General features: G+C 38.3%; 1 protein-coding gene across 3 annotated transcripts in view; it reads left to right on the top strand.

The window, feature by feature from the left end:
* The window catches only part of ptpn11b (protein tyrosine phosphatase non-receptor type 11b), a 54,468-nt gene that overhangs the window by 27,110 nt on the left and 11,327 nt on the right, over positions 1 to 16,031 (top strand). For 2 of the 3 annotated variants that reach the window (XM_059333609.1, XM_059333611.1), the window contains exons 3-10: positions 1,778 to 1,972; positions 5,335 to 5,527; positions 5,675 to 5,794; positions 5,976 to 6,089; positions 7,586 to 7,682; positions 7,872 to 7,951; positions 9,393 to 9,548; positions 11,408 to 11,539. In XM_059333609.1, the coding sequence (XP_059189592.1) occupies positions 1,778 to 1,972; positions 5,335 to 5,527; positions 5,675 to 5,794; positions 5,976 to 6,089; positions 7,586 to 7,682; positions 7,872 to 7,951; positions 9,393 to 9,548; positions 11,408 to 11,539 (1,087 nt within the window). The remainder of the gene's footprint in view (positions 1 to 1,777; positions 1,973 to 5,334; positions 5,528 to 5,674; positions 5,795 to 5,975; positions 6,090 to 7,585; positions 7,683 to 7,871; positions 7,952 to 9,392; positions 9,549 to 11,407; positions 11,540 to 16,031) is intronic. The other variant, XM_059333610.1, reaches the window with a different exon arrangement.

The following is a 16,031-nucleotide window of genomic DNA, read 5'->3' as shown; positions in this document are numbered from 1 at the left end:
CGACAAAGTAATATAGATAGTACTGACGGCCTGCCTGGCTGGCTAACGCCCTCAGTTACACGTGTGTGCTTGTGTCATCGTACTTAATGTGTTTACAGGATGTTTTGTTTTGTTTACCTCTGCTAAAGTTGGACAAAGTCACTGGAGATGGAAAATGGAAAAACAAGTACATTAAGCAGTTGAGCTTGAGCCACTTCTCGTTCTTCACTTGCTTCCAGGCAATATACATCTTTATAGAGTAGACCTGTATATGTGTGTGTGTGTATCTTCAGATTTGTGTGCACCTATTCAAACCAGTCAGAAACCAGACTTTGAATATGCAAAGTCATACAATAGGTTTTCTGGCTTATCAGTCTTTGAGCTCAGCAGCTGTGTGCATTTTCTATTGTTTTATTCAGCAATCACGATACAGCCTTCCTCCAAATACATAAAAACTACAGAGTATTAAGAAAAAGGGATGATCCCTTCTGAGAAGATGTGTGTTTGTTTTTGTTCATAGAAGTTACAGTGAATAATGTTCTGTGTGTGATAAAGTGGATCAGTTATTTTAAATCACAGCAGCCTTTTGTTGCATTTTCTCTCCTGTAGTAGCTTGTGGCTTATTTTATCATATCAGTGTTGTCACAGTAACTTTGTTATATGTAACAGTTGTGTACTTATATTTCATTATATACAGTCAGGGAAAAATTATTAGACCACCCTTTTCAGTTTCTTGTTTATTTTAATGCCTGGTACAACTAAAGGTACATTTGTTTGGACAAATATAATGAAAAAACAATCAAAATCATTATCCAGAAAACCATGGAAAATGGCTAGCTATCAGCTCTTAAATTAAACTCTTGTGAGCTATTTTTGTTGTAATTTATTGAAAAATTATAGATGTAATAATTTCCAAAATCCCCAAAACAGTATGTATCTAAATGTCTCTCTACATATTCTGCTTCAGTTAATATTTGGAAGAGTTTAACTTTCCACTTTTATTTTGTTCACTGGATTTGTTGTTTGACTTTTTGTCAGGGTGATGACATCATAAAATAAGCTCGGACATTATAGAGGCATCATTTGAAAAACCTCAATAAGGCTTTGAATATCAGAAAACTGAAAATGGTTTTCTTGATAATAACCAAAATCATTATCGAGAAAACCATGGAAAATGGCTAGATATCAGCTCTTAAATAAAACTCTTGTGAGCTATTTTTGTTGTTATCATTAAATTTATCCAAACAAATGTGCCTTTAGTTGTACCAGGCATTAAAATGAACAATAAAGTGAAGAAAACCAGGGTGGTCTAATATTTTTTTCCATACTCTATATACCAGCTTTGCTCCATTATTGCAGAGAAATCCATCTGCACAGACAGAATATGATAAATTAGTGTGAGAAAAAACACTAAAAAAGACAACAGACAAATTAAAATAATGTCACAACATCTGCAGAATCTTTAAAGTGTTTTTATTTTAATTTTAAATGAGGTTCAAAGTCTTAAAATGGGAGCAGATGGCTTGATAAGCTAGGCATTTTGCATCTATGCTCTGTGAGTGAGTGTGGGCGACAAAGTGTGTATGGACTTGAATGTGTTTGTGTGAGTATATAATGTCTCAACATGTGTGTGGGTGGCTGTTTGTGTGTGTTCAGTGTTTAAATATCTGCAGGGTGCGAGTGAACAAGAGGAAAACACGGAGAGAAAACTGCTGCGTGCTTGTTCGGAGTGAGTCCACCTGTTTACACGCATGGCAACTAACTAATGAATTCCCACTGTGGTTTTTTTCCCACTCAGGCGCAATGATGAGGTGACCCACATTAAAATCCAGAACTCAGGTGACTACTACGACCTGTACGGGGGCGAGAAGTTTGCCACGCTGGCCGAGCTGATTCAGTATTACACCGAACAACAGGATCTCCTGCGCGAGAGGAACGGCCATGTCATCGAGCTCAAGTACCCACTCAACTGCAAGGACCCCACCTCTGAGAGGTGCCGACAAACACTGACACCCACGCATGCAAATCAGCTCACATTTGCATACAGTTAAGCACAATGTGGATGAACGCAGGCTGATAGGCACAAATATACATATACATTTATTTAAGGTCAGCTCAATATGTTGCTCTTTTATCTAAACTCATTAAAATTGCATAAAGTTTCTCCCTGACCACAAGCAGTTATTTTTATTCCTTACAGCTTCAGGGTTGTCAGGCTGCCATGAGGAGCAGCTAAACCACCTCAGAAATGTTATTAGTCTAGCTTCCAGTGCGGTCACAGTATCTTGTTTTGGCTTAAAAAGGTGTTTGTGAGGCATTTTCACCCCGCAGAGGACAAAACTCTGGACAAAATAAAAATACAAAAACTTCCAGGCAGATTTGAGATCAGTGAAGAAGCAACAAATGCCAGGAAAATAGATGTGCAGTTGGGAAAATAAAGATTAATACCACAAGAATACCATAACAACAGAAATATTCAGATGGTGAATAATTATTATTACAGGAGTTATTATGACACGTCTTTTTATTTCTTGGTATCCACTGATAAATGCTCCACTATGTTCACATCTTAGAGTTTGTCCGCTGTCTAGGGATGGCTAGGTAGCCTATAGTGGATTCATCAGACCTGTGAAGAAGCTTAAAAACTTTGACCTAAAAGAGGCCAATACTCAAATGAGTCTGGGGATGATTTTGTGATTTTTAGGCTTTAAAGCTTCATTCATATCATTAAAATTCTAAATTAAGATTTAAATGCTGCACAGCCTTTTTTTTCTCCTACGTCTGTTCATCCCGTTTCAAAAATGATTAATTTGATTATTAGTATTGTAGTATTTTTGTATACATTGATTCCACTGCTGGGGGCTTAGGATAGTTTTTGCATTGTGTAATCCAAACCTTTTCAATAACTGCAGAGCGCTGTAAATAATTGAGAAAAAATTATAATTTCCGCAAATTTTCCCCAAATACTTTATCTAAATGTCTCTGTAAATATTCTGGTTCAGTTCATATTTGTGAGAGTTTAGCTTTGCACTTTTATTTTGTTCTCTGGATTTTGTTTGAGGATTTTTTAAAGGCTGATGACATCATAAAATAGGGTCAGATATTCAAGACATCATTTGAAAAACCTCAATAAAACTTTGAATATCAGAAAATGTAATTTAGTGCAGCCATAGAACATTACACATTGTTAGATTATGATATAAAACATATTGATTGAATGAGTGTGGCCGATTCATCGTCCAGGCCTACATTACCAGCAAGTTAACTATTTATGAAAAAATCAGCTATGAGATCACTAACTTAGTACCTATACACGTATATGTGTTTACACATACTGTTTGCAGGGTGGATGCGTTTTTCCATACACATTAGATCCACATGCTCCTCACATCTACATGCATAAATAGTGGCATATTCCCAAATGCATCTTCAAACAAACTAAGTGGGTGGTGCTGCTGTTTTTGTTTATGCTCACCAAGTATGCACACGCTAACATCCTTTCAGAGAGTATACAAAGGTTGGACGCACTATACACTTCATCACACCTACACACCTTCATTGAAATGGGAGACTAAGGCAGCCGGTGTATTAATGCCAGGAATCCATGCATACAGGAAGCTTTTTAGAAAAGCTACGTGTTTATATTTATATCATAATTTGCAGATCACCACTTTTCAGCTGTGTTAAGTATCATCTCACGCTGAGCAGGTTATGTACATTCTCCCTTTCTATACACATCTGCACACTGTGATGTACAGTATATATCTCTATGCAATCTATGGTTATGGTTTGTGTGGTTTTTCCATTCTACATACATCTCTTGTCAGAGCCTCCTACCCTATGTTGATGCTCACCACACAGGAAAAAAAGAAATTGCACACATGCAGGTTTTTCAACTGAGTGAGGCTGCAGCAATGTAAGAGACACTTTCATTCTAGAGTAGGAGTCTACACTCACAATACAGGAAGCATATTGCTCGTCCTCCCCCTCAGTTGGTCAAGTTTTTGTCTCCACTCGTGTTACTTGTCTCGATAATTTGTCTGCTTTAAAGCAGCATCGAGCTTGAGGCTGAGCTTCTCGAATCTCTACGGGAGTTGGAGAAGCAGACGGTGAACGCAGCCAGTCTGAAATAATCAACACTGATGTTCACTCTGGTTTCTTATAGGTCTTACCTGCTGTATTATTTATTTAGTTTTAACCCTGAGTGTCCAAAACAGGACTTAAATTGGCTGTAATTTATATGTTTACAATAACAATGGCCATAGTGATGAACCTACAGAGAATCATCACCTGTATCTGCAGCTTCTATAATCAGTTTCAGCTCAATGTTTAGCTGTCCAGCTGCAACTTTACTGTGTTGGTTCACTCTCACAGCTCCTAAAGTGTTTTTGGCTGCAGAAGACACAAAAACCCACTGTACACAGCCTGCTCAGCACCGAGCAGCCAACAGACGCTGCTAGAGATTAGCTGGTGAAACACAGTGGAGTATTTGGCAGCTAAAGAGCTGGATATTTCCCTCAGGAGTTGGTAGAGCTTAAAGGAAAGTGAATATTGGACTTCCATTCATCAGGTGGCCCTGAAAAATGACTCATAATAAATGCTATTTTTGTTCAGTAACTGCTGGATGTATAAACAAGCAAATGTGGGTTAACAAGTTTGCCATTCAGCTTAAAGGGTGATAATGTGTAAATGTTGTGTTCACAACTTGTTTTCACTGCACTGCAAGTGGCTAAATCAATCAGGTATTGCAGGTGTAAAGCAAATATTAGGAAAATTAGGCAAGTACATGAGTACATGATATAAAGCACTGAAGACAGTATTTATTGTTTTACAGTGTTAAAAATGTATATCCCATTCCCACAATCCCATCATATAACACATATATGATGGGAATATTATCTACAGTCGTGGACAAATATAATGATAACAACAAAATTAGCTCATGAGAGTTTAATTTAAGAGCTGATATCTAGACATTTTCATGGTTTTCTTGATAATGATTTTGGTTATTATCAAGAAAACCATGGAAAATGGCTACATATCAGCTTTTAAATTAAACTCAACTCTTATGAGCTATTTTTGTTGTTATCATTATATTTGTCCAAACAAATGTACCTTTAGTTGCACCAGGCATTAAAACTAACAAGAAATTGAAGAAAACAATGGTCAAATCAATTTTTCCATGACTGTATCTTCTTAATGGTCCTTGGCTGAAAAAAGATTGAGAACCTCTGATATCGAGTACCAATGACCAGCCCTAATGTTCAGCCATTCAAGCTGTCAGATTGTCATCGAATATTGGTTCTGGGTTCATGTGTTGGTATATCTCAGTCTGGTTTTCTCGCTCTTGTCCAGATGGTACCATGGGCACCTCTCTGGCAGAGATGCAGAGAAACTGCTCACAGACAAAGGCAAAGCCGGGAGCTTCCTGGTACGGGAGAGCCAGAGTAAACCGGGCGACTTTGTCCTCTCGGTTCTCACCAATGAGGAGAAACACGAGAACGTGGACCGCAAGACCAAGGTCACCCACGTTATGATACGCTACCAGGTGAGGTAACTCTCCCTCCCCACTCAGACTGCCTCAGCAGCACACTGTTGCTGCTTTGAGTCATGTATTTTTAAGCGGGTCATGATTTATTTTTGCCCTCCTCAGACCAGCTGTTACTGTAGTTAAACTGTTGATGTTTGCCTCCAGCAGGACGGTAAATACGACGTGGGTGGCGGTGAGAGGTTTGACACCCTGGCTGACCTGGTGGATCACTACAAGAAGAACCCCATGGTGGAGAAAAGTGGCATTGTAGTGCACCTCAAACAGGTATGAAAGAGAAACTTAAAAAACAAATGCATTGCAGTCTGGTGCCATCAGTCCAGCTGCAATATTGTGGTTAATTCAAACCACATAAAATGTTTACACTTGAGCTTTTTTTGTTTTTCAAACAACACGTTCTGCTCTGTTGACTAATTACATTTTCCATGTCCCAACGTGATTATGACAGCCCTTTAATGCGACGAGGATAAATGCAGCCAACATTGAGAACCGGGTACGAGAGCTCAACAAAGTAGCAGACAACTCTGAGAAACCCAAACAAGGATTCTGGGAAGAATTTGAGGTATGTAGCTTCCAAACTGTCAGCGCCAGAATCCTCCCTGTCAACCAAGATACATTTATCTCAGTTAGTGTTTTGATTTTGGTTTTGAGCCTTTTATTTTATTTCATTTTATTTTATTTTATTTTATTTTATTTTATTTTATTTTATTTTATTTTATTTTATTTTATTTTAGTCAAGGCTCAAGGTGTTCAACTGTGATTAGTCGAGAGCTGGATGACTCCAGCTCTGTAGGAGAAATTATTAGGGAAACTGAGTCATGTAAATTATTGCTTTTTATTGAAAAAAAAATTTCAATAGCTCTTGTACAACACATCCCTTGTAAAACATAATTCTTGCTTGACCTCACACACACACACAAAATTACATGAACAATAAAGTATTTTTCATATAAGTAATTTGTCATACAAAATGTCATCTTACACTGTAGGGCATTTGTTCCACGACTTCTTATGTTATTCATCTGTTCCATATCCATTTGTGTAGGCTAGCGTCTATGTTTGGTTTCCAGTGAGTTATTTGTTCTTTTGTCTATCAAGGGAAATTCAAAATGTATTCATGCCGTCTTAACCTTTGAGTAATGATGCCAAAGCTCATCTTGTGGCATGCTCTTATGTTTTGTATTTGTCATTTTCATGTCACTAGCAGGTTATTAATGTTTCCAATTATTTCCAATGTGACAGTGCATGTTAGGCTATTCATTATTATTTGGTATTTATCGGCACTAATACCTAGTTTTTACACTGCAAGTTTGGTTTACAAGATCATTGTTACTGATCAGTGTCTGGTTGTTGCATTTCCTGCTTAATTTAAATGACTTACTGCACTCTTTTTGTATAAATGTGTGTGTGGGACCCAATAAACACAACATACACACTGTTATGCTGCCTCGTAGATGAGCTATTAACTGGTCTATTTGTATTTATGGCATTAAACTGTTTCTGTGATTACAGCTAAAGTGCTGTAGATGAATGCTGTTTTTGCTCAACATATTAGCAAATATGCATCCAAAATTAACTTCTGTGAGAAGAGCTTTTGAGACTCCAATGGTGAACAACCTGAACACTGACACATGCGGTGTTTCTGTTCTTGCACTCCAGGGTGACCCCTTCTGTATTACAGGTCCATTACACTCTCCAAAAACAGAGCACTAAATGCAGTTGTTTTGCAAACAAGCAAAAGTTATGTTAAAAATTCAGTGTTACCCCAAACCAAAACACTTTTGTGCGCATCTTTTTCTTCCTCGTCTTTGTTGGTGCATTGCTGTATATGTGGCCAATTCCAGCCACTTGTTGATCAGAACAGAAAAGTGTGAAACCACCAACCACAAATGAGCACTTCTCACCTTAGCTTAAACTCCACAGGGGACCTTTCTGCAGTAAAGTTATGTTTTAATCTAGCTTGTATGAATGAATGACCTCAGAATAAGCAGTTTTTGGATTTCTGTCTTATAAAAACGTCTCACTCTGTTGAATTTCTTTTGTTTCGTTAACCACCAGGTACTTCAGCAGCAGGAGTGCAAGCTGCTGTATCCCCGGAAAGAAGGCCAGAAGCCAGAAAACAAGAGTAAAAACAGATACAAGAATATCCTCCCCTGTGAGTCACGCTGCAACCTGCCATTTCCTGTCTCTCCAACTTCCTGTGGAAAGAATGATGATGTAGAGGCCTCAGCAGAAGATTTTGCTTTGACAGCTCAGCTTATCAGTTGACATTAGTTTGATGTGTTCTCAGGAAAGTGTAGATATTATGTTGTGCATTAACGACAGTATGACTTTGTGTTTTCAGTCGACACAACACGGGTTGAACTCAGGGAAACAGATCCAGATATTCCTGGTTCAGACTACGTCAACGCCAACTACATCAGAGTGAGTCTGCTCAGCTGCATACAAGGCCATTCATCAACAACTGTAGATTATCAAAAGATTACCGTAACCCCGTGTTCAGTCGGCAAATCTGGCTGAGCATCGAACAACAAAGGACCGAAGAAATGAGGGGAGAGGAGGACAAAAAAACTTTTTGTATACAACTTTTCAAAAGGTTTTACACATTAAGTTATGGATTACACAGAATATAAATCAATATGTAAACAGCAATAAATGAGAAAACATGCCATCAGAAAAACTCAAATCAATGCACAAGGTCAGATCATTAAAAAATGAAAGGTAATATAATACAATTGTAATAACTAATATAAAATAATGATAAAACCCTGCCCTTTTGTTGGGCATCAACCTTGCATTTATGCACGTATTCTTGAGAAAATAGACTTGAAGTGTAAAAACAACCTTTAGTGTGCACGGAGCTGTTGCAGACAGCGATTAAAGTAAGGGTGGATCAGTAAAAACGTGTCTGACACACTAGCAATTTAGATACAATATTGGTTCACCTTCATGTGAAAGAATTGTGGATGGTTTAGTATCAAAGTTACACATACATCACACAGTTAAACAGGCTACCAATGAAATAAGTAACTTTATAACCTTTTTGTTTAAATGTAATTTAGTCTTTATTTTAACGTCTGAATATTTTCAAGGAGGGAAATAGAGGTGTGAATCAGTAGAGGCCCCACGATATGATTTTATCCCAATACTTTCAGTCATGATACAATATTATTGTGATTTCAAGCTTTTTGCAATATGGTGAGTATTGTAATACATTATATTGCGATTTAACTAACTGCATTTTGTGTCCACACAATTAAAATCAACCAAGAATTGTTTTGTCCAATAAGAGAAAAATCTCAGTGTATTCATCTCACTTCAGTCTTTTTATTTCTCCACAATGAGAGTCAAACCCACAGACTGACCAACAAAGTATTCAGTCAAACTGAACTGAACTGATATCAAACATGTATGGATGACAACAACTGCAGCATTTTATCAAACTTTCCTCAACTTTAAACTTCACTGCTCTGAATTTTTTTTTTACTGAAACACAAAAAGCCTAACTTTGCAGTTATTTCGACAACTTCCCCACACGATATCCTGACACAAGTGGTGCCTATAGATTCCCTAGATCTTCTCGTCTCGTTTCATATACCAGTATGTCTCGTATATTCCTAAAAGTGATCCAGTCGGAACGCTATATATTGATAATTGGCGGCCATGAATCGATATAATATTGCCATGCAAAATATTGCAATACTGTGCTATATTGATTTTTCCCCCACCTCTAGAGGGAAATTATTAGTATCGTTCTGTAGATTCAACTTTATCGTAAGGTTAATTGTAGTTCACATTATTGCTTTTTCTGTAAAAAAAATATGAATCAAAAATACTTAATTCACTATATAACTGTCTGTTACAGAGTATGCATGAAGAGGGGCGCCACGTGGACGAGGGCAAAGTCTTCATTGCCACCCAGGGCTGCCTACAGAATACGGTCGTTGACTTCTGGAAGATGTTGTATCAGGAGAATACACACGTCATCGTCATGACTACCAAGGAGATGGAGCGAGGACGGGTAAGTGTATGGCAATAAACATGCTGCAAATATACACAGCATAATTTAACAGAAAAATTATGGTATGACTGCTTCTGTATGAATTGGTCCGCAGAGAACAAAATTTGTAAACTTACATAAATAAAAAATAAATAATCTTAGTGTAGTGGCCTTCATTAGATACTATGATAAATAAATAATTGGCCTTGTGAGTGCAGGCATTGGGGGATGCCAATTATCTCAAAATGGTTTAAATCAGCCTACCACTAAGGTAAATTAATTAGGCAGAAATGTTCCGTTCATTATATTTCCAAAGCAAGCTTCTTTTTCTCTCCCCAGCTCATTTTCATTTGTTTTCTCGAGCGTTTACTCCTAAATGGTCTCTCTGTTGTTGGAGGATTGCAGTCCTTTAAGCTGATTGCTGTTGATTACTTGTAATGATGGAGACGTATGAACTGATGGGTGTTCTGTGATGGGAGACTTCAGATTTTCCATAATAAGAGCGTGAGTGAAACGCCCCACATATAATACATTAAATCTTCATAAAATCCACTACGCTTGTCAAGTGTAGTTAATCCAGAAGTTGCCAGCTTGGTCACATAGTGCTATACAGAAGATAACTGGACAAATGAGAACAAGGGGTTTGTTTCAGATACTTTCCAAGAAACCAGGGCAGAGCTTCAGGCATAATCGGAGACTGTAACCACCTGTTTGCCCTCCTGCCTTCAGGATAACGTTACAGGTCACACAAATCACGGACAAACAGTTTTTTCCCACAATAACTCGTACCCTAAATGGACAATAACACATAATTTGCATCCATCACAACTTTATCTTTTACCTTTAAACTATTTATTATCTTTTTAGACTATTTATTACATGTGCTTAATGTCTGAATGTCTTTTTTTAACACCTTATATATGAGAGCACTAGGCCTGTCACGATAACACATTTTTTATGACGATATATTTTCCCAGAAACTATCACGATGAAAGATAGTATCGTTGTCTAGATGTTTTTTTAGTTTTATAACGATGTTAGAACATTATAAGTACAACCTTTTCCACAGCAATTAATTTTTAAATCTCGAGAATATTAAACATTGGAATAAATTGAAATGTGGAAAAGAAATATTAAAATATCCTATATAAATAAAACATAAATAAATAAATTACTACCAAAACAAATAAAATAGCCTTTCAGGCTCTGTTAACAAAACATTGCAATGGGATAATCATTATGTATTATATTATTTTATTATTAAAATAACATATAAACAGCTAGAATGGCTGCTTGGGAAATATAGGTTTTGTTTTTTTGGCAATTCATACTGCCTGTCAAACATTTGCAGCATTATGTTAAACACAAAAAAGCACAAAAAGTCAATATATTGAGTCCAGAAAAAAACATTTGTGTCTGTTTTTATATATCAAACGATAAGTAGATATGACAGGCCTCGAGAGCACACGTAAATTTTGTTGTATATTTTTTTCATATAATGACAATAGAGGAAATCTTTAACCTTGAAACCAGTGGGCACACAAAAAGAAGTTGCCCTTTTACAAATCCACATTGCTCTAACCGTTTGTCAACCATTTTGTTCCTGCAATTTTCAGTACAAGAGACAGCTCTTGACAGCATTAGTTGATTCTCAGAGAGAGAGGCGTGGATATGTGTGGTCAGGATGATGGTGCGTGTGTGTAAGGTGTGGGGGTGGGGAGGGAGACGGCTGACAAGGATAGTATGACAGTTAAGCTGATTGGAAAGCTGCTTGAGTTGAGCTGGTTCTTTCGATTGTCTAATACCCACCGCCCTGCCGCTCCCTTCCCCCTCTTTATCTTCTTCTCTCTCTCTCTCTCTGTTTTTCCCCCCTGATTTAGAACAAATGTGTCCGTTACTGGCCCGACCCCAACGGCACAAAGGAGTTTGGGAAAGTGCTCGTGAGGAACGTGGACGAGCGGCCAGCACAAGACTACATCCTCAGGAAGCTGGAGGTGACCCGTCTGGACCGGGTAGGGAAAGCTGTGTACTCAATCAGTTGACCCACTGACCTGGGGTCAGATTATATAACCTCTCACATTCATACACACACAAACAATCCTGCAGCACGTGCTCGTACTTAGAGGAGGATCGGCTGCACGGCTCTCAAGGATACAAGAAGCAGATAGAGAGAAAGTAGATAGGAGAAGTGCACGTAGCCTTTTAAAGGGACAGTTCTTTTTTTTTTCAAGTGGGGTTGTATGAGGTACTTATCCATAGTGAGGGTATTAACTACAGTATATGTACTTTAGAGAAGCAGGCAGGGGCACAGAAACTAAGCAATATACTGCTGTATACAGGGGCAGCAGCAAAACCTATTTTAGCCATTTCAAAATATCAATTTAAGTTTACATTATATTTAAAATATTTTCACCCCTTTAGCTAACCTTCAGGCAGCCTTGTTTAAGTTGACTCACGTGGTACTGAGGTTGTAACTGAAATGTCTCTTCAAAGCCACCAAACTCCTTTTACAAAACAGTAATTTTAGCTGACAGAACACAGGAGTTGCTGGTCTACCGCTGCATCGACCAGTACTTAGCGTTTAGAATTTATCAATTTTAAGAATGTATATATCATGTCGGGAAGTTGCCGAAAAATGCTGCAAAGTTACTGTATTTGAATATTTGTGCATACTGAGGTCCCTAAACAGGCTTTGAATGACATAAACTGGGTATCACTGGAAAGCTGATGCTCTTGTGGATTCTTGTGATGTTAGTCATGAATAGTAGCCAGTTCATTGCAGTGAGGGCATTTCTTAAGTCACTGTATAAAATGAGCTGCTGTGACCTCTACGATAATCACAGCCTCATGAAACTTTACAACCACAAACTAGAGACCTAGAGCATTCAGAGGGTGTCCAGCTTTCTTAGGTATATTGACAATAAGGGGATTTATCACAGAAGTGCTTGACATCCAATTGCTGAAAATACAGAAATCTCCAAAATGACCAACGTTTTTGAACCCACAGCATGGATTCTTCTATTTTGTTTCAAAGTTCTTGGCATATTGATGTTATATATCTGGAGGGTTTTTTTTAACCATTTTTATTCATTCTCAGTATGAATAAACTTGCATTATTCAGCATCAAATGTGTATAACAAATGGTATCAATCCACGAATTGCTGCAACAACTTATGGGACATAGTTGAACATGGAAATGGACTTTAGAAAGCCAACACTAATGTTATGACCCTTTATACACCATAATAGGTTTCAATAAATAATTCATTAATTCATTGAGTCATTTTTATTAGGTTGCTAAAATACGTTTATGTTCTGCTGTAGATATACTGACAACGCAAAAGTACCTCATACCACCCCAATTCAGCAATTCTAAACTATCTCATAAATAATTCAAATTTTCTTGCACTGAAGAAAAAAAACTTTGACTACAATAAGGATCAAGTTAAGGGTAAAAAAGGGTACTCTTTTGTTGTGGCTCAAGTGTGCATAGTGCCAGTGTCTCATTAATGAGTAGTAGAAGCTGTTGCTTTGATCACAGAAGTCAATCTTTTTCACTTCATTTAAAAAGGAGGAATTTACATCAGTATGTAAATTCTGCAAAGCCTGTCTGAGATCAGCTTAACAATGTTGTCAAAGAGTGCCCCCAGCTGATGCTTCTGTCCAACCTAAATGTTTGTGTTGAGGTGAATGACACCTTAATTTGGGAAAATCAACGATCACTTGTTTTAATGTATCGTACTCTCTCAGTTAAGCAAGTTTCCTGTCACTCACCTGTAAAAGCAGGAGACTAAGCAGGAGAAGTTTGTCTATGTTAGCGCACATCCAGGTCCACACAATGTAAAAATTTGGTTTTAATTAAATGAGACAAGGATAGGCTTAAGTTTTGTTAATTTTGTGAACAAAAACTATGACTAAATATACGTTATACATCGTCGACTACCTTTTTTACCAGGACTAAGAAAATAATAATAATAACTTTATTTATATAGCACCTTTCAAAAATGAGTTACAAGATGCTGTACAACAGAAATAAAACACATCAAATACAATTACTGACAACAAAAAATAAAACTACAAAAAGAAATTACATTGGACTTAAACCTTTTTTTTTTAAATTTAAAATCACCATTCTCAACAAGGTAATCATACAACAATAATAAAAGGAAATTAAGAGAAGGCCAATCGATAAAAGTGAGTCTTTAGTAGAGATTTAAAAGAAGCCACTGAGCTTGCCTGCCTGAGATCTCCGGGCAAGGAGTTCCACAGCTGTGGAGCACGGACAGCGAAGGCCCGGTCACCTTTTGTAATGAGACGGGACCTCAGGACCAGAAGCAAAGCTGTGCCACAGGATCTCAGGCAGCATTCCGGCTCGTAGGGTAAAAGCATGTCATGGATATAGGCAGGAGCCTGACCATTCAGGGCTTTAAAAACAAGTAATAACATCTTAAAATCAATTCTAAAACTCACAGGCAGCCAGTGGAGGGCAGCAAGGGTTGGAGAGATGTGGTCACTTCTCTTTGTACCTCTTAAAAGCCTGGCAGCAGCATTTTGTATAAGTTGTAGTCTACGGATGTTTCCCTTGCTGATCCCAGAGTACAGGGCATTACAGTAATCCAGTCTTGAAGAAATAAAAGCATGGACAACCTTCTCCAGGTCGTTGGAAGAGAGGAAAGAACGGATTCTTGTTAGCTGTCTCAGCTGCCCAAAACAGGATTGCACTACCTTGGTTACCTGTGGGTCAAACGACAGCTCTGAGTCAAAAATGACACCAAGATTTCGGGCCTCTTTCTGGATACTAAAGGTAGAGGGTAGACTGTCGGGGATGTGGGAGCTGGAGCTAGATAGGGAGAAAAGGATAACCTCTGTTTTTGATTCATTTAGCTGGAGAAAGTTGTTGGACATCCATGCGTTTATATCCATCAGGCGTGAGAGAACATGGGAAATATCTGAAGAACCAGGTTTCAATGGTATATATAACTGGGTGTCATCTGCATATAAATGAAAATTAATGCTGTGCCATTGAATGATTCTCCCCAGACATGTAAATAGAAAAAAGTAGGGCCCCCAAAACTGACCCCAGGGGGACCCCTCAAAGTAGGGGAGCATGAGAGGAACAGGCACCACCAAAAGACGGTGAGAATGACCTGTTTGATGAATAGGACTTGAACCACTCAAGTGCCACACCATTGATGCCAATAAGGTGTTCCAGGCAGCTAATTAGAATATCATGGTCCACCGTATCAAAGGCTGAGCTGAGATCAAGTAAAATTAAAATTGAATAGAGCCCTGAGTCATCTGCAAGCAACGAGCAATTTGTGACCTTGATGAGAGCAGTCTCAGTACTGTGCTGGGAGCAAAAGCCTGATTGGAACGTCTCGAACAAGTCATTGTTGTCCAAAAAGGCAATCTGCTGTGTGGAGACAACTTTTTCTAAAACCTTTGATAAACATGGCAACTTGGAGATCGGTCTAAAATTATTAAAAACTGTTTTAAAACAGGACAGAAAAGTTCCACTGGACAGAAAAAGGTTAACAATGGCTAAAACATCCGGACCAACCTTCTGAAACACAGATTTTAAAAACCAAGTGGGCAAGCAAGGCAAGTGGGAGATCTTGATGCTGCAGCTATGCGCTCCAGGGAGGGCAGGGAAATTTCATTAAAATTAGTTAAAGGAAAGTGGAGGTGAGAGCCTGTGTCAGCTTCTCTAAGAACGGTGCCAAACTGCTGTCTGATCTGCACGATCTTATTTACAAAATGAAGAAGAAATTCCTCACATTTCTCTGGGGAGGGGTCAGGAGCCTGGCTGGGTGCAGGTCGAGTCACAGAATAAATAGTTTTAAAAAGTATTCTGGGATTATGGCCCTGGCTTGCAATCAGGTTAGCAAAATAAGTATTTCTAGCCGCTTTGAAAGCATGCTGATAAGAAGACATGAGACCTTTAAGGGAGGCGAGGGAGCCACTATGCTTGTCCTGTTTCCATTTCCGCTCAGCCTTCCTATACTGTCTCTTTAAAAGCCAAAAATCTTCACTCAACCATGGGCATGAAGAAGGAGTCTTCTCTTTGTATGTTACGGGTGCAATAGAGTCTAAAATAGTGGTGCAGGAGTTATTGAAATCACTGACCAATCCATCTACAGAGAGAGGGAGTTGTAGATGTTTAATGAGAGCACCACGCATTGAAGAAAAGGCATGGCAGAAAGTTGGAGCAGAGAGTGAGCTAAGAGGACAATAGCGGATTTGTGAGGTGGGTTTACGGACCTTGAAGAGTACTGTGTAGTGATCAGAGGCCACAAAGTCAGCCAAAAACACATCATCCAAGCAGAACCCGTGGGAAAGGACAAGGTCCAGGGTGTCTCCTTTATCATGGCTTGGTTGCTTTACAGATTGAGTCAGATTGAACGAGTTAAAAAGAGTGATAAAATCAGCAATAAACTAGGAAGCAGATGTACAGCAGACATGAATTTTTTAAAATCCCCTAAAATCAAAACTCTGTCGAACTGT

The sequence above is a fragment of the Centropristis striata genome, chromosome 5, assembly GCF_030273125.1.
Source record: "Centropristis striata isolate RG_2023a ecotype Rhode Island chromosome 5, C.striata_1.0, whole genome shotgun sequence".
Classification (NCBI taxonomy): domain Eukaryota; kingdom Metazoa; phylum Chordata; class Actinopteri; order Perciformes; family Serranidae; genus Centropristis; species Centropristis striata.
The sequence above is the reverse complement of the archived record's forward strand: the minus strand, read 5'-3'. Positions and strand labels throughout refer to the sequence as shown.